General features: G+C 39.4%; 2 protein-coding genes across 2 annotated transcripts; one reads left to right on the top strand and one right to left on the bottom strand.

The window, feature by feature from the left end:
• Window positions 1–13,037: 13,037 nt before the first annotated feature.
• ndufa8 (NADH:ubiquinone oxidoreductase subunit A8) lies at window positions 13,038–17,693 on the bottom strand. Its single transcript, XM_020629778.3, has 4 exons — window positions 17,504–17,693; window positions 16,180–16,343; window positions 14,424–14,589; window positions 13,038–13,529 (listed from the first exon to the last, which is right to left on the bottom strand). The coding sequence occupies exons 1-4, from the start codon at window positions 17,552–17,554 to the stop codon at window positions 13,392–13,394; spliced, it is 519 nt and encodes a 172-aa protein (XP_020485434.1). The 5' UTR covers window positions 17,555–17,693; the 3' UTR covers window positions 13,038–13,391.
• A 153-nt stretch (window positions 17,694–17,846) lies between these two features.
• On the top strand, window positions 17,847–27,207 carry morn5 (MORN repeat containing 5). The gene is made up of 5 exons (XM_020629767.3): window positions 17,847–18,096; window positions 18,277–18,424; window positions 19,828–19,939; window positions 20,394–20,525; window positions 26,933–27,207. Exons 1-5 carry the CDS (start codon window positions 18,050–18,052, stop codon window positions 27,043–27,045), a joined length of 552 nt encoding a protein of 183 aa, XP_020485423.2. The 5' UTR covers window positions 17,847–18,049; the 3' UTR covers window positions 27,046–27,207.
• Window positions 27,208–27,751: the final 544 nt, after the last annotated feature.

The raw sequence follows: 27,751 nt of genomic DNA, 5'->3' as shown, positions 1-27,751 counted from the left end.
TCTTCTGGCGGTGCGACAGGCCCCAGAGCCCAGAGGCCAGTCATGTTCTCAGGGAAACGGCAACTCTCCACAGAGCTGATATCAAAATAGTTTAAAATGTAAATCGTCTGATAGTTCCCAGTGAGCGCGGAGCCGAGCCAAACACTTCCAGATCACCCTGCCAGCTAAATGTAAACAGAGCCTGGACTGAGGGGGAGACTTAGTGAACCTGTTGTGTTCTTGTCACACAACCGAGCATGCAGCACTCTGGCTAGTTTGGTTGGACCAGACCAAGGTTTTCAAAACCTTTTATTTTTTATTTTAAATATAAAACTAGTGTGTTGTTTTTGCTCAAAGGTCCAGGGTGTGCAGGTGCTGAGTCTGGATGGGGAACTATTTTGTCAGAGCGAGAACCAGTGAGATGAAGCAGACTCAAGCAGAGTTATTTCTTCATGTTTAAAATTAACAACAGTGAGAAAACAAGGGTGTGTTTTCTTCTCAAGAACATTTTGAAACAGAAAATTGCAGTCTAGAATATGATGTGGCCTTCTGCTTACCTCGTATTTGTTTGTCCAATCATTCCCTGCTACTCTTTACGATCATACTTTCTAACAAAAATAAATATCCCTCCTAATCCTCCTGCATCACAAAATACAACAAATTAAGCTTAATGTTGATGTTAAGCGATATTCTTCCCCATAGCAACCTGCATGTTTACAATAATCCCTTGCTCAATTACATAACACTTTTCATAAAGTCGCCCGATAAGCATAATACTGTAACATTTATTTAAGGTTCTTAACAAACAATCATCTAGTAATAAGGACATTTGAAATGATTAAACTCATTCTATGAAGATATAACTTTGTGACCATTGACTGTATTGTCATTCATCAGTGGTTTCAGGGGCATGTCCAGACTTTTTTAAAGAGTGGCCAAACTTGGGCACTGACTTGTGCAAGGGCCGCCTGAACTCTGTGCACACACAAATAAATAGCATGCATGAGGTACTTGTCATAGTAAGTGTAATAGCCACAAGAGATCTCAGCTCAGCCCCTTTATTACCAAACTGGTGGGAGTGCCAGCACGGAAGATCGCTGCAGACGGGGCTCTTATACCAGAAGAAGAATACAACCTTAAAAATCAATGACGGTGTAACAGACGCCATATTCAGAATTTTTCTACCGTCAGCAAGCTAATTTGTATTAGTACTATACTTCGGGGCAGCATGTGTTCATTCGCCTACAGTGCACTTGGTTGCTGTGGAAGAGTGTACAGTACACATACACAGTCATTGATTTTTATGTTGCTTTTTCTTAAAATTTACTAAATTAGGAGGTATAAATGGCCCAGAATCTGTAGTGATGTATAGCCTTAGCTTCCAGGTAGGCACTGGTTGACTGGTTTCTCAATAAAAAAAAGGGGCTGAGCAGACTGGCATGTCCTGAGGCTAATACACTCTTCCTGACTTGCTTGTTCACTCATGCACTTCACAGCAGGAGGCTAAACATGTCGGGAGAAATGATGTGGGAGGGGCGAACAATCAACAGGGTCCATAACTATGATGACATGTGTTGTCTTTATATCGGAGTATATCAGAGCTATGTTTTTAGTTCGACATGTCCACAGTATCAACAGAAAAGTGAAGAAGAACATAATGGTGAACAAAAAAACATAATGAAGCTGTTTTAATTGAAGCATGAAGATAGACCGGATGTGCGCAAAGAGTCTATGCTTGTGTGCTGGCTGCAGGAATTGCAGCTCACAGTTCACACATGCAGCGTTTTCAGGACATTTGTGCAACCGTCAAAGCAGCAATAGTTTAGGAGTGGCTAATAAGAAAGGGGAGCCCTGGCCCTGGCCACCACTCTGGACACACCCCTGAGTGGTTTTAAAATCAAGAAGCTATCATTGTTGACTACTAAATAAATAACCACTTTTACACTTGCATTATAGTGTGTAATTAACCATTTATTGAACATTTATATAAAACATATAGATGCTAAACACAAGGGTACAAAGTAAAGTGTTGTCCAAAGGGGATGACATGATATTCATACCCAGAAACATGGTATTTATAATGATTGTAAATACAAACAGTCATGCTAAGGGTTGACATTATTAGAGTTGTTGCCAAACAGAGTTGTTTGTCTGCTACAAAAGCTTTTGAAGTCCAAGGGTTAAGTTGGAATGCTCAAATAGATTATCAGCATTTTATGTGAAAACATATCCATCACTGAAAATGTGATAACCTTTACTCCCCTTCAAACAGTAAGTCACCACTGGTACAAGCTAAGCTTTTGATTATTGTCTTTAGATTTAAATACAAAGGTCAATTCAAAGCATGTTTACGATATCAGAAATTCAAAGTTCTCAAGCGGTGTACTGAACTATTTTGTAATATAATGCTGGACCTCTGGTCTGTTGCCAGCTGATTTTAGAGAAACACCTCTGCTATGTGTTTACCTGGAGGGAAATTAAATAGAGAAACATATAAAGAGGATAACAGGATGTTCTTACTGAAAAATGAGTGTGTGAAATTTGAGGTCTACAACTGAGTTGAAGGACAGGCTTTCAGTGTAGGAAATGTAATTGCCCAAAAAGGCCATGGGTTTAAAATCTGTAGGTTTTTTTTCTACAGATGGTCTCTGCTCAAATTATAAAATCCCTGAACGTGGAAAATTCAATTATCTTCCCCTGCCTTGAAACATTGTTGTATTCACTCCATGTGTTTGTGCCTGGAAACTATCTAATTGTGCTGTATATTTTCAGTTTCGTTTGTGATTGGAGGGTTTTATTGATGTGCTGGAGGATTTCATATTTGTGTGTATTTGTAGAAGCACGCCTGCATGCAGGAAGAAAAACAAATATTGCATAATTCTTCATTTGCAACTTCATTTGTTTCCCCACAAGTTTGTTTGCACTGGCATTAAGTGCATGTTTGTCAGGTAGCTGAAGATGCCAGCATGTAGTTACACAATGTAATAGGACATAAATCATATCATCATCATCATCATCATTAAAGCCAGAGGAGGATGATGAAGTGTCTTAGCTTTGCTCAAACAACATAACTATTGTTCATGGGGTTCTTTAGAAAATTTTGATTCATTTGTTAATTTAAAAAAAATGCAATTTAAATCTGCAAACCTTTCCTTTAAAAAAAAAAAAAGTTGATCTTCACCTTTAATCTCAGTTCCATTGTTGTCTTTCCAAATGATCCTTGGATAACAGAATCTTGTTTTATTGAAAACGAAAAGTGCCTACAGATGCTCCTATGTTTGTTGGCGATCCAAATATTATAGTATGATATATCACATTTATGCTTGTAATAATGTATAACCTTAAAAGTCTTATAGATACTTATAACGTCACACAGAAAAGTTCTGTTTAAATGGAAGTGAACTCTCTACTGTGTGACTCCTAATAAGACTGGATGAAGACTGAATCAAAGAAAGAAAAAATACAAAATGAAAATGAAAGTGTCCATGAGCATGCCTACTTGTTGTGGGGGTTTGTGGTCTTTGCCTGAATAAGCCCTGGAACTTTCCAGCCTTTCTCTCCCTTCTTATTTATTTTTTTTGTCTGTGTTGTTTTCTCAGTATTGCAATGCATCACTTGACATTACCCAAGCAAGTTTGAGCTGCAGCGCATCAGCTGAAAGCAATTTGGTCCGGAGCGCAGCTGCCAGGCGGATAAGACTTTCCTTCTTTCGTTTACTTTGAAATGTTCCTTTTTTTTCCTCGACATCCAAAATACACAAGGCAGCCAAATTGCTGACATGTGTGAGCGGGGCAGCGAGACTCCTGCATTCTTTCATGCCCCACTATGCAAAACTCCACATTGTTTATTTAAAGAACACTGAACACTTTAGCACTATTAAGAAACATGTCATATAGTAAACTAAAGGTTTCCTCTCAGGAAAAATCCCTGTCGGTTTATTTTTCTTCTGCAAAAAGTTATTTTAGTTTGGACTCACAAACTGCCTGCATTCACAACTAAGCAACAGAGTTGTAACACGGCTTGTTTAGTGAAGGACACTAACAGGCTCAGTAAACGTGGAAGTGGTGTGATTATTTATGCGCTGAGGCGTAGACGTGTGAGGTTTAAGGACTGGACTGTCTCTTTCTTGCTAACTCACAGCAACCCAAACAAAACAAGTTGCACACAACGGGGAGGTGACAAAAGGAGGTGTGCCCCTCATTTTAGTTAGCATTGGCTAAGCTAGTAATCAATACAACCCAATATATCAGAGTAAATCTTAGAACATTGTTATTTACCATCTCTGAAGAGTCCTACTTGTGCACCGAGCAAGAAATTTTTTTTAAAAAAATTCAGCAATTGCCGAATATCTAGATCTGTGACATCAGCTCTTATTTTGAACTCCAGACGATTATTTAACATCTACAGAATGATAAGATAGAATTGGACAGCATTAAAGATATTTCCAGGAAACACCTCTGGCTATTCAAAATAGTTCTTGTTTTTAAATAAAGGCAGTTAACAGCAAGAGTCCAAAATGATTTACCTGGGCAGCATTATAAGATGTTACCAGGTTTTAAAAAAACATGGTTTAAAAATGCAGTCACACATGTCTGTTAAAAATATAGAATTTTAACAGCCTGGGAAGATACATTTGAGCCTCACAAAAGACACTTTCAGGAAAACAGAAAATATGTTTTAGTAAGGCCAAAATGGGTAAGGCTATAAAAAGCTCTTATTGTGAAATCCAGAGTATTTAAAAAAGCTCTTTTTTGAAATGTAGAGATACAAGAAAAGCAAGAAGCTAGAAAGATTCACTCTGTCTGCAAAATGCCTAAGAGGAAAAATAATGTAGCCTTTTTCCCACATGCCCTCCTGCAATTCTGAGTCTGAATATTTCAGGATAGGCTGCTCCCCGAGTCTTTCGAGCTGCTATTTCACATTACGCACTTCACAGGGGGAGACTGTCACTGTTGACAGGGTCAACGGGGGTCTCACACATCAGCTCACCGTAAGTTCAGAGAGAAATGTACTTGGGGACGGGCAGAAAAATGTCCATATGCGTTCACAGATGAAAATCAACCCTACAATTTCTGGAAATTTTCAGGAGTTTTGTGCATGTGTGAAAACAGCCCATGATTCAAAATTGATACAAAAATTAAGAGTCTGAAAAGATGTATTCGGGTTGAAAGCAAGATATAAAAAAATATAACACACAAGTTCATTAAGGCCTCAACACCTGTGGATATAAAATCAGCTCTTGTATTGAGATTCAGACAATTGGAGAACAGCCGGAGTTTCCTTTAATGCAGGAAAAGACTGAGATCAAAATGAAATCTGACAAGCGAGCTCTCTGACACACCATGATCTGAGTGGAAAGAAAAGAGGGGATGTAAGGTCTGAGAAACACAGACAGGGAAAAAAGTGCAAACTCTGACATGTAAACCAGGGACGACAGCCAGAAGACGGCCTGTGCGTCAGTGTAGGCGAGCTGCAGGGCGGGTGAAGGGCGTGGAGGGAGAGGAAAGGAGTCTGAGTGATAGCCCACCAGGGCCTCCAAGCGGCCAGACACGGGGAACAGCTAACCTACCTTGACATGCGTAGGAAACCCAAAACTCTGTGAGCCCTCCGTCAGATAGGAGCCACCCAGAGGAGCCCCGCCACGACTGTGGAGCTCCAGCCCCCGTGTGTCCTCTTTAACTAGCTTTGTTTAGATGAGCGCATGGCTGAGGAATGCTTCAGTGTACCTCGAGAAACCACAAGCACAACAGCATTAGGGCGACATCGGCTTCACAGCGCATGGGAATAAGTCAACTCTGGCTACTGCCTGGGTTATACAGTAACTGCCGGCTGCAGTTCAGTGTGTGTGTGTGTGTGTGTGTGTTAGTTAAGCTGTGGGGGTTCTCATTATAGTCTTGTGAAAGTCTCTTTGATGCCGTTATTCCGTCAAAAAGATAAGAGGTGACAATTGAAAAGTGACCTTAAGGTGGTTCGAGGTCATTTTAGATTTGTGTTAAGTAGTTTTGAGATGACACTATAGGGGAAAATGTTGAACTTTAAGGACTACGAGCAGTGATCCAATTACCGACTTTCTGTGAGGAAGTTAACAAAAAGTAAAACTAAAGAGAATTTAGAACTCTATTCTGACTTTTTTCTGCAAGCTCATTTCAGTATGAAGTCGGGGTGAGCCCATGTGAGAATGCAGAAGGTAAAAATCAGGAAAATTCACACGTTGACTCGGTTGGTCCATTCACATTCTTTGATATGTCGTAAACATTACTTTGACTATCCTTTTTACATCAAGCAGTCCTTCTATCAGACAGGGAAAACTCTCTGTGAGTGAGCAACTCAGGAGGCAGGGTGTCCAGAAATTCTCAAAAAAATGTTCCTAGAAATCAGGGGTGCATGTGTGAAAAGAGCTTTCAACAATGTTGGTGACCGGAGAGATGGACAACCAATAGGACTATATACACATTAAATACCTAGTAAGTAAGGACATATCAGAACTGACTGTATAGTACAACAAGGCAAAAGTATTAAGCAAATGGACTGCAAATAATGTTGTGTTATAAGCACTATTGACACATTAATATACTCCAATGCCGTACTTCTTCTCCTTCCTTGCAAATTGTTTGAGGACAAGAATTGGACTTACCTGGATGAGCACTGCTATACTCTCTTCACACACGAGAGGTATTGTCATATTTTAAAAATATGGAGGCCAATTAACAACCAAAAGGCTATTTTTAATGAAGGCATTTTTTTTTCTTAGATTCAGGGTCCTTGTTTTTTTTTGCAGCACTGATAGTAACAATAGAATGTTTCCACCCACATCTTTACAAACATTTTCACTTTGTGCATCGAAAGCCTGAGAGGACATGCAGACATTTGTTTTTTAAAAGGCTTTGAACCCTGTTGAAGTTTCAAAGTCTATCTGAGGAAGCAACTTTAGTGTATTGATCAGACCCGATGTTAATGTTTCTAATAGCATGTGTATGTCCGGCTATAGCTAAGCTTTCAATTGGTCGCTTGGTAGATAGTATATAGTATAACATTAATAAGCGTAATGCTGTCTTTTTACCCTTTACACTTGATTTTTTTTTGGGGGGGGGGCTTTTTGTGCCTTTATGGAGAGATAGGAAAGTGGATAGAGTTGGAAATCAGGAGAAAAGTAGGGAATGACATGCGGGAAAGGAGCCACAGGTGGGACTTGAACCTGGGCGGCCCGCTTGGAGGACCATAGCCTCCATACATGGGGCGCCCAAACTAACCACTGCGCCACAAGCGCCGCTTTTACATGTGATTTGATGTGAGCTAAAACAGCTATTTTGCTGTCAGCATTTGACTATTGGAGCAGGGGCGTAGCATTTCTTTTTTTTCCCCCTGACAAGTCCCGATTAAAGTTTGAAATTAGAGTCCTCTGTAAACACTTAACTTCTTTTTTGTCTCTAAAAGGAGCACAGCAAGACAAATCCCTTCACTGTACTGCATAAACATATGATTCAGAGGAGAGAATGAGTAAAGGGTGGATGTGCAAATATGTTCCAATTTGGCTAGATTTGGTCTATTTGGCCGAGAGGACGAACAAGCGAGGCAGGAAAGATTTCCTCAAGTGAGCAGAGTGAGATAAAGCGAATGACGACAGTGTGAAAGCAAAGAGAGGAGAGGACAGGGGAAGAAAAAGGATTGGATGTTGGCACGCAGGGAAAGGCGGTCTGCGGTAGACTTGTAAATAGCCGGAGGGACGGAGGGATGGAGGAATGGAGCTATCAGCGGAGAAGTGATGAAGGTCTGGGATCAGGCCAAGATAAACACAGGCTGGCCAAGAAGGAGCTGCAGCACCACACTTTACACACACACACACACACACACACACACACACACACACACACACACACACACACACACACACACACACACACACACACACACACACACACACACACACACACACACACACACACACACACACACACACACACACACACACACACACACACACACACAGACACAGACACACATATGAACTTTAAAAAGGCACAAACATACAAACACTTGAGGCTGCAGGCACTTTATATTCATCATACCCCCGTAATGAACACATATACACACTCGAGCATGCACACACATACCTGCAGGCAAATAAACAATATACTGTAAGGCTCCCAGACCGCAACTTCTTGAGTGCTAAGCTGTGTGACAACAGCCTGAGCTGTCATTTAGACGCCTCTTTTCAACACATACTTCACATTAGTCCATTTGCTCACATACAACAGAATAAACACACAGTGAAAAGAAATCACTGGATTTTTATTCTGAAACACTTTGAATAAACAGAACAAAAGAGGACTGAGCTCTCGGAAAATCCCTCCTTGTGTCTCGGTGTAGTCCATAAACTCCCTTTATTTTAAAGTATTTGATCTTTGTAATTTTACCTTTAATACAAACTGTGTTAAATTTGCAGCTTCCATGCGTATTTGTTGTTGTGTAGTTGTTTGAGTGTCTGCTTGTGTGTGTATATCAGCATGCACATGTGTCAGTGTGTTTCACTGTCTGTCAGTGAGAGTGTGACTGAGCTTCATCAGTGTGCTATGAAGCGAAAGATCTCCTGCTCTGTCTTGTCTTTGACCAACTAACACCTTGAGTGAAACCTTTAAAAATTTGCCAAATGTTGTCTTTAGCGCCGCATTCAGAGGCGTTTGGCAAAACTGCGGCATGAAAGAGCGGCTGCGAAGCGTGTCCGGCTGGAATGCAAAACACAGGTCATGGCCATCACTCTGTCACCACACAAAGTTAGGCTTTGAGGATCCAGGGTCTGTGTGTACGTTTTTCCTAATTCCATTAATTTAATTCAAGTTATACACCCAATTTCTTTGATAATGTTTCTCACTCTCTCAGTCTAAATGAGCATTAATGATTTAAAAACAATCTCAAACACAATACAAGTCACAAGTTAGTAACTTATATGACATTGTGTAAATTGAAAGAGATGACTCAAAGAGACCCACAGACAATCAGGACCAAGAGATTTTTTTTTTTTAGTACAAATGCTCATTGTTTTGTTTCATGGGTTCATCTTAACTGTTATAGTTAACACACAGAGCTCTAAATAAAATTGTTGTCAGCCACTGCGGTTGGTTATCAAAGAGAGCTTACTGCCAAATGGCAAACAAACTTTTAACAACAGGCCAATGCTAGTTAACTATTAAGATGCCAAATAGCCAGATATGTCTTTCAGAGGTCAATGGAGAAGAAAAACTGGGCAAAACGTAAGTGAATTGTGGACTAGCATTTCTAGGATACATGGCCCCAAGAGTTAATATGACTCTGTGTCTACTTGATGGGTTAAAAAAAACAAAACGGTTTGCTTACACTATTAGCTAAAAGTAATATGTCATGTTTACAGTTTACACTTTGTGAAAGAATACCAATACAAGCTCTCATCACATGCCTCTTACTACAAATGAGATTGCTGCATAGCCTCCAAGAGGAATTCAACCTCTGTTAAATCAGAAAATTGAACTTTGCAAAACAAATATTATTATAGCTTTCTTTCATTGTAGTGGTTGTCTGTTCCCCCCAAAAAAGTTAGCATTTCTATGTTAGCACAGAGACGATGCAAACTCCTGTGTTAAAGTTCACCAAAGATGTTTAGGTACAACCGTGTTGTGGAAGTTAACTTTGCACGCCTTCATGAAATCTCATTCTGTGATGATTTTCTGTCTGATATACATTTTGACTTTGTCGCTAATCTTGAAAAACAAAAACAAAAAGCTAAAAACAGCAAAGTCTGCTGTGTAAGTGAGCACATGCTCATGTGTGAGTGTGTTTAGCCTGGAGATTTACTCTTTTGAAGCTCTCGGGGTTTTTTTTTTTAATCTCGATGAGTGGTGGCAGTGGATGTAGTGATGGTACTTGTGTCTTGTGTGTGTGTGTGTGTGTGTGTGTGTGTGTGTGTGTGTGTGTGTGTGTGTGTGTGTGTGTGTGTGTGTGTGTGTGTGTGTGTGTGTGTGTGTGTGTGTGTGTGTGTGTTTTATACATAGAGCAACCTGCATGGTAGTTCAAAGCCACCCTGTGTAGTACGAGGGGAGATGAGGAGACATGAAAGCAGCACTCAACAACATGTACAGTCTAAAGATCACAGAGCGAAAAGGCAAAGAAGATACACCAACATAAACAAATCAAACATACCTACATTTTGATAAAACAAGTGCACCCACATGTTCGGGGCTTTTGATGGATGCAGCAGACGTCTCATGGAGGAGAAGTGCACTGATGTGTTACTCATACAAAAGTATACAATAGTTGGTTATCACCAAGTAATCTGATTGGACAAGATCCATTCCATTAGCGCTACATTGAGAACAACAGCATTAGGAACTTTATACTGTTCAAGCTGGGACTTCTCACCCCGTATGCAACCAGAAAAACTGTCTATTTGTGGAATGGTTGTACAAAAGCAATATCCCGCTCAAGGTTTTTCTGTTATGATTAATAATAAAATGTTAGCACGGCTGTGATTATCTCCCTCACATGGCCGGCAGTCACAGAGCTATGCTCGAAATCACATCAGCACTGATATTCAATTAAACAGCAATCCATCTTGCGTGATGTTGTTTAAGTAATGCATTGGTTAATATATCCAGTCAAACTGCACACCCACTCTCTTGTGTGTATACTGACCTCTCTTTTGCAGTGTCTGTTCGGTCTTGGTTGTTGCATCCTCCAGGACTTGCCCTGCATTAATGTGGCGTCGGACACATCAGAGTTTCTGAGTCGGAAAAACCCACAACAACTCCAATCAACACCTCGGAATCTCGTTAAAGAAGTAGGTGTCCGACTTGCCAACTTGATGTCACATCCGACATCACATAGGGGGCAAAAGATGTTTTGTTAATGTTAAGATCATTTGTATTAACCACCCGAGGAGCACATGAATCCAGCATTATGCCATTTCACCTGTGCTGCATGGAGAAGCCTGATTGGTGCACAGCTGCAGTGAATCAATTAACCAATTATAAGAGAGCTCCTGCTGACTCCAACCTTTACAAAGCTTGGCCAGCAATCATTCAGGGAACAGCTTCATTGTGTTCAGTTTCCCACTGTGCCTCTTTTTGTCTGAGTCTGTATATGTTAAAAGTCTGAAAAGAATACACTGTCCTGTTGTCTTAAGTGTTATGAGGCACTCGATTTGTGTCGACTGGGGTCAGGTATTAGTTTTCTTAGAAACACACACACACACACTAGGATTCACATTTTGTTTAGAAACACTAGGTTTAGAGGTGTTCTTCATTTGTTGTTTGATTTGATCAGTCAGAGTCGTTAGTTTGGTTTTATTTACATTTACTTTCATTTATTCGAAAGTAAGTAGTGAAAGCACTAATTTAGAGTCCTTCTATTTTACTTTATGGATTAGAGCAGCACTCGTCTCCTTTCAGGTTCATTTTTGCCTCACTGTTTGTTTTTGTAGCACAATTTTTTCTTCTTTGTTAATAAATAACTTTAATTAACCAAAAATGTAACATCCAGAAAATGGAAGTTTATGACAAATATTGTGGAAATTTCACAAATTTGAATAAAGATGTGTTTACTAAGAAGTTGAATTTAAAACTAATTATTTAATGTCTCCTTGAACTTTGGTCTCAAATGTAGGTGACCTGATGAAAAAAAAAAAAAAAAACAGCTACTGACTGATGACTGTCGCTTAGTTCTACTTCAAACATTCATGTGTCAAACCTGACACTCAACAATGGGAATATTGACGATCATGTACAACCCGGGTTGTTTGAGTATTTTAGTGCGTCCAGCTCCCAGGTGGGCTGTAGCTTTGTGAAAGCCCTGTATTGTATTTCTTTCCTGTGCCAGAGCCCATTTTCCTGTGGCGGTGCCGTGTCAAACGATGACCCTCTGCTTCCTGAAAGTCGCATGGAGATGTGCCTGCCACGAGCCCGAGGGCCTTAACATCAGCCACCGGACAACCTCTAAGCCCCCACTTTGTCTGTCTGCTTAGAGGTCATGTCCCACTTTTCATTTAAAATAAAAATAAAAATCAAGGCCTCTCTATTCGCACCTTTTATTTGAACTTCTTAATCCTTATTCTATCATCATACCTCTTCAATATTTTCCTCTTCACCACCTCCCGTCTGTCCTCACCCCCTTCTCCTCTGTGTTTCCCTTCATCCAGACCTCCTTTCCTTCACCCTTTGTCCTACTGTCCAGGTCAGAAGAGGGTCCATCAGACGTTTCCTGACAAGCAGCAGGTCCAGACCACCACACCTTGAGAGGGGATTTCTGCAACTACTGTCAGTGACACCCTGTAAAAACAAGGAGACAAGCACCCTCATGTCTACATCTGCAGATGGAAATACTGAACAATATATAATAGGAACGGTATATGGATGTTTCTGGCATGAGGTTGTGAAAAGTTCAACTGGAATTGTATCCATCTAGAATAAGCTAATCTTCTTAATACTTGTGTTAAAATCATGACCTTTGGAAGATTTAACCTCCCTTTATGTTTGTAGTTGAGCAAGTCAAACCACACTCTTAACTACTGATGCATGCTTTAGAAAAAAACATTTTTCTGACCACTTGAATGCATCAGAGCTCCCTCATAATGTCATTCTAAAACTTTGATCTTGGACAATGTCCTGGTGGTACACGAATGTCTCTGTGCTTGCATTGGCACAGTCCTCTTTGTTCCACAGGCCGCCATGCCTCTGAATGAGCTCTTCATCTCCTTCCACTTAAGGTCATGAGTGTGTATGTGTGTGTGTACGTGTGGGCAGAAATAACATACTTTTCCGTGCATCGGCAAAATGACTCCTCCAGTCTTCTTCCAGTCCAAGTCAGAGTCAGGAAGTGAGCCGGGAGAAAAGGAGGAAGCAGAAACAGCTCTCTCTGGCTGCAGGTAGTGACCCTCAACCTTGACCTCCAACCTCAGCCTCCGTCAGTTTGACAACACACATGCTGACAAAACACAGATGTGCACACACGCTTGTGCTGCCTACACTTTGCTGATATGGAAGGAACTGACTCTTTGATAGATGTCAACTAAAATAAAGACATTCACCAAGAAACATAATTTATCTTTTTTTTTATTATTTGACAACAATAATAACAGCATGTTGTATTTGTTCACTCATTACATTTACAGAAGTGGTCAGGAAAGTTTTCTGGATTAATGGACTTTGTTCACATAATCATCCATCCTTCCTTCCTTTATCGAACTTTTTGATGTTACTGGATGTACAGCTGCTGAAGAGATCTGCCCAAAAATACAACCCTCATACATAACATTAAGGAGGCAAAAACTCCCTCTGCTTGTGTCTGGCACCTCAAGAATTAAACCTCCTCAACTATCACAATGGTGACAATGGTATTTTTGAACAGGGCTCATGCCTTTGGAAGGAAACTGACACTTTGAAGCTGCATCACCAGGTCCAGAAGAATAGCCTGCTGCCATGTTTGGCAGGCTCCAGTTTACCCTCGATGACCGGGTTTGGTTCAGGACGAGGTCTAGAGTGGTAGGGGTTTTCAGGCAGTGGCCGTGGAGTTGATACTTTGGTCACCTGAAGAGGAAATGGAAGATATATGACATGATTTGTAAAGGGTACAAAATGTTAACATTTGGTTGCGCTGTACAGTTTAAGGGTGCACTCACACTAGGCAATCCGTACTGTGCACAAGCATGCTTCACCCCTGAAGTCCAGTTCGTTTGACTAGTGTGAGTGATCCATTACTTACACTTCTCGGAGAAATCCCTGAGTGTTATGGCTGACTAACATGACTCCACATAAGCCTTAAAGTCCATGAAACCCTTACCCACCTTCTACTCTGATTTCCCCATCCTTATTTTTACTGTAAGACTTCTTCTATTGGTCTTTTTTTTTTTTACTTTAATCTCATCCTTTGTTCCTCACATGCTAATGTCTATCTCTATATGTCATAGCATGTACAAAAACAAAATATACTCTAAATATCCAACATTTTAATCTGAAACACAAGTTGACGTCTTCTCATTTGTTTTGGAGCCATACAATAAAGTAAACCTGAGGTAAATCTGGAGTCAAATTTCTGTTCTTTTGTTTCCTGTATTATGTGATTTGAAACATGATTGTCGCATGGCCTGAAAGTTCATTACACCTTTCTGTCTGTGATAGTCACAGAAATATAGTGTCAAGAAATTTGAGTCCAATGTGCTCTTGTCACGATCAGTTTTTGGTCATGTTTTTATCGCTGCTATCTAATAAGCGCTTCTTATAAAGTAGTTATGTGGGTCTGTCAAAAATAACCACTTATCAAAAGAAAAGCATCATACAATACATGATTTAGAACTCAAACCCACAGCTGACCGAGAGAACTATGCAGATCCAATCATGGCCTCTTGCATAGTCCACAATCAGCAAGAATAGAGCCCATCAACTAGGCTGCTCATATTGTGAAAGCACAGTCACAAGTCTCACCTTCGACAGGTCTCCCAGGTCAGGTCTCTCCCAGCCCAGTTTATCAAGGACGCAGCTGTCGAAGGTTTGCTGCTGCGTACGGCAGCGACGAAGCTCCACCAAGTTGGAATAATCCAGACAGGTCCAGTAGTCGGTGAAGGACTCAGCACAGTTTCCCTTGATTTGCCTGAAAGGAGAGAATCCAAGAGTAAGATTAAAGCGTACTATAGAACTCCATTGATGTGACTGAGCTGTAACTCCCCTAAAAATGCTAAAATCATAAATGGTTAAGGTGATTAAGTAACTCTGGAAAGAACAAATGAATAAAAATGACATCATGCAGCGGTTGAATATTTTTTTAAATGCTTCATCTTCTATCCAAATACCTAATTCACAAGATGAAAGTAAAACATTTAAAACCACCCATGTCAGAACTATAACTACATTTTGGTTTATACTTGTTATTTTTCACAAGTCACAGGTTCTCTGAGGGTCCCATGAACAGAAACATCTTAACTGGTCATTTAAATTTAGTTTACTTAAAGGTGGCTGGCAGTTGCCAGAAGCACCTACGAATCAAACCAGGTCCCTGCGTAATTACAGCTTTGCTCAAAGCTTTCCTTATTATAATAATTACAGGCATTGCTCTTTCACAATAACACTCAGTTTATCTTTGGGGTGAGAGTGTCGGTTGTTTGTTTCGGCTTTAGAATTAGAGGTCATGTGTTTTTGGAGAACCAGTGACATAAACTGTTTGAGACACACACACAAGCACCCTAGTTTCTGGATGACAAACCAAAGCTCTGTTTTGAACTTTCAGTAAACACAGACACTGCAGTTAGAAGTGAAAATACCCAGACCATTTCCTCAAATAGCCCCCAAGGGCAGTTTCAAAGACACAATAGCATCTGTAATTATTCTTGTTAAAGAAATATCTGTTTCTACTGTCCATTGTAAAAAAGTAGCCAAGAAAAAAGACAGAGGTGTTCTCCATGTGTTCCTGATGTCACAGCCACTAAAGGATTTATATCATTTACTTCACGAATTTGGAGCTGAGCTCTTCACAAGCACACATCCTGCGTAAATTATTATTTGATAAGATGAAAAATACAACCCCCCCTCAAAATAAAAAACAACAAAAAACTAAAAAGGTGCATGATTAGTCTCTTACAAAATGCACAGTGGTAAATAATTAAATAATTTTACTAAATAATGTTTTGTGCTAACAGGAATCAATCAATTCAGTTCTATGTTCACATCAACTTGTGTGGACTTAGACATGAGTCACAGCGGTCTGGGAAGCCATTGTGTTTGACTGGATCTAAAGTGCCAACTGTTTGGAGACATGACCTGCAGATCTTTCTTTTTTTTTTAATGTTTTTAAATTGGGGGAAATTCTCTCCCTGAATATTTCTCATGGGGGAGTTTTTTTTATTTTTTATTATACATACTGTGAGGAGTTTTTTTGGAAGCTTAAACAAACTGTGAGGAGTTTTTTTTCTGCTATTAAACAAACTCAAATGAATGTTGATGTCTCTTTAAGGTTCACAAACTTTACAACTTTTTCTCTGCCTTTCTTGAATCTTCAATGTTAAATGGCAATTCATTTTACTTGACCAGGTCATCTACATTCCACTTCAACCAAAAGTCAACTGAAAGGAATGTGTATTATCAGGAAAAGGACAAGAACATGTGAAGTACTGCTGTGGATGATTGTTTTGAACATCGTGTCTATTTATAACCAGAAGAAAATATTACAACATCTTATTTGTAATACCTGAAGAAGTTGAGTGCACACTCGTTAACTTTCCTTCCTTCTTCAAGACATTTTCTGGGGTCCTTTTCCTCCCAGCGGCAGAGCATGAACTCTTTGTTGGGTTTGTCGCACTGGGAGCCGAAATGGTGAGCGGCAGCCTTCAGCACTGCAGATGAAACATTTATCTAGAAGGACAGAAAAATGGAAAACACTAATTAAAAAAATATTACTCTCATCAAGATACTTCTTTTTTTTTTTTGAAGATGGTAATTTTTTAGTCCCTGGCACACGTCGAATATTTGAGGTCTCCACAATATTTTTGGAAATACACATTTATCTTTTGACAGACATTCCTTCTGTAAAATCTGTTACAGGCGTATTAGGATAGGATAGGATAAAACTTTATTGATCCCCAGAGGGCAAATTCAAGCGTTACAGCAGCACAGACAAGAAAGCTCAAAAATACACATTAAACAGAATAGATAAGATAAATAAAAATAAAAATAAAAACAGGGGGTATATACAGTACAAAATGAATGATGAAGTTAACTTGGGGGGGGGGGGAATTGAGAATTGAGACAGTACTTGCAGAAAGCAGTATTGCACAGATTGTGTTGATCACTGATGACCCTTTGGAAATACATTATAAATATAATGCAGTACTTAAAGCAAATGCATACCAAACACAAATGACTAAATATTTAGAAAGTTATGCAGCAAACAAACTATGTTTCTGTATAGTTTATCATTTAAGTAAATAAAACAATTACATTTCAGATGAAAAATGTAAAAACGTAACTTAGAAAATAGTAGTGGGAGGGAGGGGAAGGGAAAAGAGTAGGCTACCTGAAAGCATGACGTTTATTAGCCTCTTCACAAGAACAAGCCAGCTAACACCTGACTTCCAAGGACAAGCCCAGTGTGCTAAACAACACTGCTGCTAACACAACCCACCAGAGATTTGTTCAGAGGCTGCTAATATGTGATTTATGTCGCTGCAGAGACAAATAACATAAATAATATGAACTATGCAGACTGCAGTAAAACATACAAGATGTCGTGATTCCTCTATCTATTAAATGTTGCCAAAGATATCACAACAATGCAACATTACTCAGCCCCACTAATTGCGTCCGAAATATTTACAAGTTGCTGCATTAAAAAAAAAATTATGTCTCGCTTACTTTCACCACTTTAAAAGACAGATAACGTGACTTGCAAAAGTTTTAAACAGCTAAAAGTGACTGTCTTGTCCAACCTAGCGACTAGCATTAGCTACCGAAGCTAGTTAGCTACCATGTTCTGACTTGCTGTGTTCACTGTTTAACAAATGAGCACAACTCACCTCATCCACATTCAGCTCCTGTGGTGTAGGAGCTTCCGGCGTTGTGGGCATGGCTGTGCGTATGGAAAGCAACACTAAACGGCAAAAGATTATGTACAGCTGCAGAAAAACATTCAAGGTCCTCGTCTAGCTCCAGGACGAGCTACGAGGCCGCGGAGAAGGTGACTGCTCGCTGTCAGCTGGGAGGCGCGGCTTGATGACGCGTCCGAAAAGCGCGACCGAAACTGCTCCATCCGCCCGCCGCCGCATGCGCACTTGTGGGGAAGTTAAGTGTAGAAAAAAACTTATATTTCGCTTTGCCGATTTGAATTTTTCTAACAGATGAGAACTGAAGAGTGTTTCAGTCGATCGTTTGCTCTTCGCCATGAAAAACCGCTCAAGCTGTAGGTTTTTTTTTGCATGTGCTCGTTTGTTTCTATGTTGCCATGGTAACGGTGCACGGCGTTGCCACAGCGCTTGCTCTCCCCTAGTCCATATTAAAAATCCACGCTTCACACATTTTGGTTTAGTTTTCAGAAGAAAGGGCGCTAGAGAGTCAGTGTGGAAATGGATATCATTGAGAGCAGTTCCAAAGGGGATACAAAAAATGACAGGTAAATTGATATATCAGTAGGCTGTGTTTATATTATGATCCCATAGAGAGCAGGGTGGGATACAGCCTATAACAAATACATATTCTACGGTAGATTTAAACTAGCACTCAAACTTGCAATCTTTGGTAGTGCAAAAATTTAAAGAAAAAGCTGCATGCGACTGTCTCTTCTCTTCCTTAGAATGGATGGAAAAGGAGAGTACACTTTCCCTACAGAAACTAAGTATGTGGGAGAGATGAAAGATGGGATGTTCCACGGCAAAGGAGTGCTGCACTTTCCAAATGGAAGTAAATATGAGGCCACCTGGGAAAATGGCAAAGCTAAACAGGTGAGGAGTTATGTGTGTGTGTGTGTGTGTGTGTGTGTGTGTGTTCCTGCATGCATGTCACAATATTTGCATCAAGATACATAGCTGTGTGCTTCACATTGGATATAGTTGATATAACGTCTGGTCCCTTTCAGCAATCACTCACAATTATTGGTGTAGTTATTTGCTGTCTCTCCTTTTCCCCTGCATGAAACTACACTCTCTCCTGCTTTAATGCAATCGTTATGGACTTTTGCCACAACAGCAATCACCCCCAATTATTCTCAACATTTGAGCTGTGGTTCATTTAACATGATAGCAGCTCTAAACCATGACTAACATCAGCCCAGGCGACCCTGCACCTGCATCCATACCAGCCCTGGAAAACGTATTTCCATTAAAAACAGACATGAAAACATCAAATCAATTCTCAAATTCAAGCTCTGGAAATGTTGTCCTGTAGTTGCACCTTTCCCTTCAAGCACTCAGCCTGGGGTAAAGACCTTTATCCCCCCCCCCCCCCCCCCCCATTTGCATTTTTATCCTCTCTATGTCAAGAAACAGAAGAAAATATCCAGTAGGAAAAAACATTTCCTTTTGCTCTGAGTATGTGTTTAAGCAATTACCCCAAATTACCCAAAATAAATGCATTTGTCAAGACGGAAATATTATTTCTATAACACTTAAGCAAAATATGTTTTACGCATCCCTTTTTGTGCAAAATTGCTGAACAATAACTGTTTAATTCATACTCTCAGTTAAAGTTGTATTGTTCCTTAGAGGCTGCACACATTTTTCCACTTTCCTCAAGTGGAATGTATCTGTGCTGACATCTTTGGTTTTATCTGCTGAGGTTTGGAGATTTCTATCTCCAAGACTTCTGCATTTACCCAAAGACAATGGAAGAAAAAATTAAAAAGTTTTTGTGGTGTTTAAAGCACTGAAAAGTGACATCTGAAACCTCAACTGCAAGTTATCTATCCAAGAAACCGTGTCTGGGATATATAGTAGTATAAGCCCAAGACCTTCCTTTCAACAGTTTTCACCACAGCATCTTTCCGCCAAAGAAACATCCTCCAGGAAAACTGTCAGGGAAACAGTGAGTTTTCTGAACAACCCCACTTCTTCAGTTGACTTTTTCTAAATCTATTTTTTCCCCCACTGCTTTGAGTTGCAAAAAATGTAACTCAATACATACACAACACACCTAGTTTAAGTAAGTTTATTCTTTTATTATTTGGATGAACCGACTAACTAATCCTCTGTTGATCTCTGTTCTGTTGTTGTGTTGCTGTATTTGCTTTCTCTGTCTCAGCACTTTGTAAACATTTGTTTTTAAAGGTGCTATATAAATAAAGCTATTATTATTATTATTATTATTATTATTAATGAGCATTATTTTGACATTTTGCTTTTTTCAAAAGGGTTATTTTGCCTTTGCTGATGGTCTGCAGTACGAGGAGCAGAACTGGGACTACTGCGATGGTTATGATAGGTGCTTCTACAGTGAGCGATGCAATGGACTTAGACCTGCAGGTTGGAATTCCTTTATGTGCTTGAGTATTCAATTATAGTGTATAGAGTGACTTATAAAGAGTGTCAGTAGTCTCCTTCCATCCGAACAAACAAACCCCCCTCATTCATCTTTAACTATTATTTCAGTCTATGTTCTCTACTTAATATATATAGTGCTTAATGATTCAGGAGCTATGTATATCACTGGCCTGACTGATACTGTACAGTATGATCCGATTTACTTAAAAATCCTGGAGAAGGTGATTCTAGAGCCAGGTTGCTCCAAAATTAGAGTACAAAATATGAGCAACACAAAGCGTAAAATACAAGGTAAATTAAAATTAGACTACGCAAAACAATGTCAAGGGAGAGGGATTAAATGCAAAGATACATTGCCTGCAATAGAATAGCAATAGAAGTAAGTGTGAGTATTTGTAAATCTCATGAAGACTGGTCTTCTGCTTTGTTCATACAGGGGAATCTCAGCTAACTGATCTTCATCCGCCACGTGTCATTCCTGAGGGGTGTTACGATTGTGCCGATGGTTTCTATGACCCCAATACCAAAGTTGTCACTTCCTACACTGGCAGATTCCTCAGGAATGCAGGTGAGACATGAAATATCCTGTTATTTCCACTGTTGCAGCGCTGTTAAAGATGAACGGCTACCCTCTTACTTTTCATAGTAATAATAACAATCGCTTCAATAATGGATACCCTCCAACCTGGACATATTTCAGGATTTCAACTAAAGACTGTATTATTCTCTGCACTACACAATCCAGATATGAACAGGGATAACATAACATGATATACAATGGTACCTCTTTTTCTTACTGTTTATTCCACATTAGTTCGTGCACATTTTTTGTTCCACTAATTTGAAGCCAGATTGGCTCCATCTCTCTGTTGAGTAATATCCAGGCATCTTAGGCGCAACAGCCAACGAAAACGAGGAAGATGAAAGTCTAGAGCAAACATGTATTTTCATTGCAAATTGAGTGTGCAAACTTAAGTTTAATGTCAAATGAAGCACCTAGACAGTGATAGATGGCTGAATATTCAACTTATTTATGTAGTGACTGTGTGGCTTGTTTGCAATAGTTTGCGAAATTTCCAGTAATCATTTCTTTTAGATGTTTTCAAACCTCCTTTAGTTTATTTGCAAAGAACAAAAATGTCCGTCTCTGGTAAAGCTAGTGGTTTGTTTCTGTGCCTCCATATAGAGGAACACAGTAAGGTCCATGGACATGTGATGACACTTGAACAAACTGTTCCAGTTCCTAAGTGGAAACTCCTCATGTAGATGTTCCATTTTATTTTATTACTGATATTGTTGTATTATTTTAGGAGTTGAATACTGAAGCAGGCTCATTACACACAGATGAACAATCAGCTGAATACATACAGAGAGAGTTACTGTTGTTGACTTATTGTACAAAATAGTAGCTCTTAAAAAAATAAAAGCCCTTTTCGCAACCTGGCTTAAGCACACTCATAGATAAAGCCTGATTCAAAATAAATCATGTCTTTGCCCAGTTTATAACAACTACATCTCTGAACGCATATAGTGTGTCCATATGGGAAAGATTTAATAACAGTGAACCTATGGAGTGATGTTAAATGGATTATCCCTGGATTTTCTGATGGAAGCTTATGGTTACAAGTCATCTGATAAGCATGCTGCTATAGGCTGCTGCAGCCATTGAAAGAAAAAAACGTTTTTTTCTTTTGTTATTGGTCAAAAGTGGAAAATTCAAGACACATTTTTTCCACTGATCGAACGTCTGCTGTTGCCGTTCCTGATTTGAAGTGAATGCAGTCTGTCAGGAGTCCAGATAATAATTCCTAAATTCTGACATCCTCTGCCTGTCATGTCTCCTGTGATTTAACATCAACACACTGAAAACACGGCCACTTTTATTTACGTGCATCATTCACATTACTACTTTTTTTATTAGACACATGCCTTGCTGTATCTTAACAAAACCTTAATCACAAAAACATTCATTGGGTTGTTGTAGAATCTTGCTGGACTGTTGTAACTCTGCTTTTCACTGCATTAATCCAGGAAGATATGAAATATTACAGTCTTGTATTCTTTCATCTTTAAAGAAACCAGAAACACATCTTCAATGTCTGGAGTCTCATCTGACGTCTCCTGAATCCGTTTTAGTTTGCATGTGAATTCAATTGACTTCTTTTAACCTTTACAAATGCAGACATGTGTAAAGATATGATTCCTTGCAGAAGTTCAGCTGAGACTCACAATCTCCTTAAGGGCAAAGTGTTTGTCTGTAGACGAGCAACTCGCCACATCACACAGATTAATTCCACAAGCACACGTGTCATTTACATATGTGAGGAGAGCCACATCCTCCGCGGATGTCATCGGGATGTGTGAGAAGAACAAAAACATGTTTTGCGATTCCTTTCTTGATGCGCTAAGCTTGTTCATCATCACAATCTCTGGTAGTGATCAGCTGAGAAATGCACACAGCGGAAGAATAGAAGGAATTAAGAGGAAGAACTAAACTCTGTCTAACAACACAGCTACTTTCTCTTTTGATTCAGGTTAATATGCAGCATTATATACAGTTGGATATGTGACTTCAATAGCAGATGTATGCAGCTTACACATGCACTACTTATGACTACTGTCTGCCCCTGCTCATGTCTTAGTTTACATTTCTTGCGAAGGATGCTCCTGTATCCTGTACATATTTATTTTTCAAACCCGGGAGGTGAAGGCACATTTGTCAGAGTGGGTGTGAAGACAGAATTTATTGCCCCATGGCTTCCTCCCAGGATGAGGACTGCGAGGACGAGGGGACACAGGGAAGACCCACCCTCTCAAAGGGGACGTCTGCTTCTGCAAGGAAAGAGGAAGGAGCTCACCGTGTAGCCGTCACAAGTGGTGGCTGTATAGGACGGCGAAAAAAAAAAAAACATGTTGGATGATCTGGAGAAGCTGCAGAAGTGATGCATATGGAACTTGTTCCAACGGCAGATGATTCGAGTTTTGACCCCATGAACCAAACATTGTTTCAATGATTTTACTCACAATCCAGAATCGGCTTATTGCAGAGTCCTGACCTCCTTAGCAACTGTTACTAACTCACACAAACAATCCATCTTGGCAAAGTGCCATCTAGCAAAACAATGGGATCTGTTTCTAATATTCCCCAAGAGGCAAGGGATTATTTCTGGACTTGAACAGATTTTTTTTGCAGACTGCGTATATGGAGGGATTTGTCAAGAATACTGATGCACTATGTAGAAATGTGGGATGATAGAAGTTGGCTGGTTTGAGAGAATCTTATTAAAAGGGGAACTGCCCCATCATATGACATCACTGGATGTCTCAGCATTGAACCAAACTGTACTGATCCTGTTTATTTTACATGATGTTGTAAAAATGGTTAAAGCGCAGATTTGTCGCCCAGATGCTGGGCGGTTTGTATACACATTTTGAAGAATCCTTGAGCAAAACAGAATCCTGACCCAGGATGAATAAATGTCAGTTCTGATGGAAGTGCATGTCAAATGAATGTAATCCAAACAACACTTTTAAATGGACTGCTCTTAAAGGCTTACGGTGAACTTTGGAAAACAGCTAATTATTCATAGACAAACTTTTTTTTGTCAGTCAACTCGGCAGGTCGTTCAAATACCCATGACATATTTCACTTAAATCATCTATTTTAATTTTCTGATTTAATATTAAATAAGAATTGATATTGGCACTTCGTTTGAGGCAGTGATTTTTATAGGTAATTCCAAGTTTAAAATGTCCCTTATTAGAATATACTGCCTTCAAAAAGCAAAATGTAACATCATTGTCCGATTTATGGTTGATCTTTTGATTTGGAAAGAAGTTGGTTGAGGAGTCAGATGTGATTTGAATAAAAATGCTTTACACAAAAATACAAAAAGAAAGGTGTGTGTGAGTGTGTCTGGCTGCAGCTGGTAAAAATTAGCATTGAAGACTTTTGTTTCTGATTAATGTTCTTTGTGAGAGTCTAATCTCTGCTTTATTTTGCTTGCAATAAGTCTCTGGGAAGAAGACAACGTCGCTGTCCTCTTTGCAGCTGATGGGGCTCATTTAACTATGTGATCTTTATCTTATGGTGATACCTAAATTCTGGCCAATACCATGTGTGTTTAACATCTGAACTGGATTGAAATGAAGATGATATGTCTTACAGATAGATATTAATATTTTGCTAAAATGATGGATTAACTCTGGTTCCATTAAAAAGACAAAGATTGTGCTTGATATACAAAAAAAATAACAAAACTGAATTTCAGTATGATTGGATTAGATACTTTTTTAAATAGAGTTCAATCATTTTCATTGTGACTAGAGGACATTACAACAAACATGTGCTTGCATAGTGCTACATCACTATGTCACAGTAGAGTAGTCCATCTAAAATAAAGCCAACAGACTGAAACACAATGAGATGATTACTGTAACATCTGAAACACAAATCACATATTAAGAAAACAACGATGATTTTTATCTGCTTTCCTCCAAGCCTCCAGAGACACATAATTGGACCTAATTTTGTATCCTGATGAAGATGGTTGCCTACATTTAGAGTTAGAATGAAAAACATTTGCATAACTTTATAAGTGTAATTTCAAAAGAATGAGGGGAAAGATACATAGGCCACATCTGCACAATCAAATTTCCACCACTGACTGATTGAGCGTGTTCAGTTATTACAAACAAACACACACACATGGTCAGTTGTGTATATTCGCTCATGGTAACAGACAGCAACACTTTTCAGCAGCAGCAGCATGTGCTGCCATATTGTTTGTAGCCCTTTCCTGTTTCTGGTAGAACCGCTTCCCTTTGAAAGTCGGCACAGAAAGAGCTCCAAACTGAAAACATTCCTCAGCCAAGGAAAACACCTCTGGTGACCGAACTGCAGCCCCTCCCTTTGTCCCCGTCCAGCCGAGGTGTTTCACAGACAGATAAGATCAGTTGGGGCCACTGGGGAGTGGAACGTATCCTCACGCTGCCTTTCCTGAAACTCTCATTTTTCAAACATCTCGTTGACAAAGAAAAATCCCCTCAATTAAATTAATCCTGTAAAATGTTAAGGATGGATTGATTTTTTTTTTTTTGTTTGTATAAAAGTATCTATATTTCCATGCTAGAAACAGGAAGCTGCAGCTATTTTTCTATGATGTCACCACGAAACAAAACCAAGAACTGCTCTGCTTGCAATGAATCAGAGACAGACATGTGTAGTATGTACATTTGAATGTTTATTTGAGCTTTCACATTCAGGTAAGTTTGATTTTACTGAAGCCTCCACTTGAAAACCAAAACAAGTATGACCCTAAATAAGTGCAAATTGTAGTTAATGTTATTTGACACAGTTCAGGGTTTGTCGCTTGATGATGTCACAGAGAGTTAAAGCTCTTTTATTTCAGTATACTTTCAGTTTTATTGAATTCTTTCAATTTTCATCAAAAATGTTGACTGCAAAATAGATTCATAGAGTCATCCCTATGCAAATCACTGTGTGTGTGTGTGTGTGTGTGTGTGTGTGTGTGTGTGTGTGTGTGCGTGTGTGTGCGTGCGTGTGTGTGTGTGTGTTACTTCACAGCCATTAGACTGGAAGGAAACACTTTTCCCTCTGAGTGTATTTTAAGGATTAAGGTAAACAGACTTTAACAAGGTGCCATTATCGCTTCCACACACTCTCTCTCGCTTGCACGTTGTACAAAGGTCTAACATGAAGGTTGGTACATTTGAGATGTTGTCAACCAGAAAATAGTTCAAAAGGTGATAGGTTCTGCACAATAAATGAAGGCGATAATACAAACCCTTTTTTTCACTCTAAATTTGCACTACAAATTTGATTCTTTCCTGATAGAACAATATGAAACATAGGCCTATCTATACATTCTTTTGTTTTGTTTGAATTTTGGTTTTAAAGTTCAATTTACTGACTACAGAAATATATGAAATCATAACTTGTCTTTCTTTAGGCCTACTTATTCTTGGGGATATTACATGGTAATAGCAGCCACCTCTACCAATTAGGCCTACATGCAGCTTAATCCTGAAATCAACGCTCCTAACTGAGGTGGGAAATATTCCAATCTAGTTATCATTAAGAGAAGCTGTGCTTTGTAGCTAATTGAGGTCAGTCAACACGTAATGACGCAGCTACGTAGACTTAAGACTCCATAATTACCTTCTCCGCTAACAACTGCGTCATAAAGACTGCCGGGGATGTTTGTGTGGCAGCTGTCCGCGAGCCCGATGCGTTCAATTGACCTCGCGATCAGAACAGGTAGTAGGGAGAGACAAGAAATAAGTAGGAGGTGGTTTTATACTTGAAGTGGCAGTTAGTGTTGACGCCCAACGCGGGCAATTACTCACAATCAGTCGGAGAGCCACAGACCAGCTCCTCCGTACAAAAGGAGTCCCTCGCGCTGTGGAACCTGCGGGTGAGGCCCGCGTGCTCCTCAAGTGCATGCAGCTGCGGGCGCTCCAGAGACGGCTCACTTCCCCTGCAATTAGCTACTCGTTTCAGTTTTAACAATGAAAAATTGGTTTATTATCAGCTCCTCTGGCAGTCATTTCGGTTTAAAGAACTGTCGTCCATTTTTTGGGTTATTATTTGTTGGTGTCTGAAGTGGCCCTGAGAAGTTATTTTCTCCTAATTGTCAGGCTTATCTTGATTTGACAAATTTACCCCACACTTGAATGGCACTTCACTTTTTCAGGCTCACACACAAATGACCTGTGGTTTAATTATGCAGCCTATACGTGCTATTAGAGATTTGATTTGAACGCTTTAAGTGATTTCAACATAATGCACATAGCTCCTTCTGTCTGAGGTTTGTTTAGGCCTACAGTTTTCATATTCACTATAAGTTAAAATGATGGACTACACTATTGACCACAATATTGAATGGTTGCTTCACATAGTAAAAGCAAAAGTCTTAATAATACCTAATGTTTCATTTTTTTTTTCCCCAACAGATGACTCCGAGCATGAGTGGATTGTGCGGACTTGTCGGAAAGCTTGGGACGAGGTTGTTGTCGTTCATCCTGAAAACTCTTTTGCAACCCGACCTAAAGAAAGCAGCAAATGATGAGTTCAGATCGCTCTTTTCGCCTATTCATTTTTAGCGATAGCTTAGTAAAAATAAAGGAATTGTTGCACTTGTTTTTTTTCTTTTATTTATAAAAGCATATGGCCTACATGTCCCTTCTTTCATTTAGCGATACAATAAATTGAGAGAATTCTGAATCTGCATGCTTTTTGTTGTTGTTGTTGTTGTTGTTGTAGTATTTGTGATCTCACTGGTATACTCCATGACTGAATATATATTTCCCGTTAAAAAAACGCAATTCCATAAAAAGGAACAGATTAGATACAATATTAATCTAAACTAAAAAATGTCTTTCATGGACTCCCTTTATGTCCAACTTAAATGACATTATGATGCGATTTTCATCCCAGATAGGAATATTTTTTGGGCCATATACCCTGTGATGAACATTTGAATCCCAACAAACAAAGCTAAAGGTAATATAATAAATATCCATGTAGAAATATGACATTCACAGTCTACAAATAAGGCAGTATTTATATAGGCTTCATGCTGCGTGATAATTTAATGAAAAGTTCACTGATCATAAATCATAATTCAATGCTTAATGTAGATATGTGCATGCTCTCAAAGACAAACTTTTCCAAATCATATCTTCGCTTTTGTGCAGCTAATGTTAAGAGAGCACACTCATACAGTTTGCAGATCATGTACTTATTAAACACCAATCTACCAGCTCTACTAC

Source organism: Labrus bergylta, chromosome 17 (assembly GCF_963930695.1).
Source record: "Labrus bergylta chromosome 17, fLabBer1.1, whole genome shotgun sequence".
NCBI classification, from domain to species: domain Eukaryota; kingdom Metazoa; phylum Chordata; class Actinopteri; order Labriformes; family Labridae; genus Labrus; species Labrus bergylta.
This window is presented reverse-complemented; position numbering and strand designations above follow the sequence as displayed.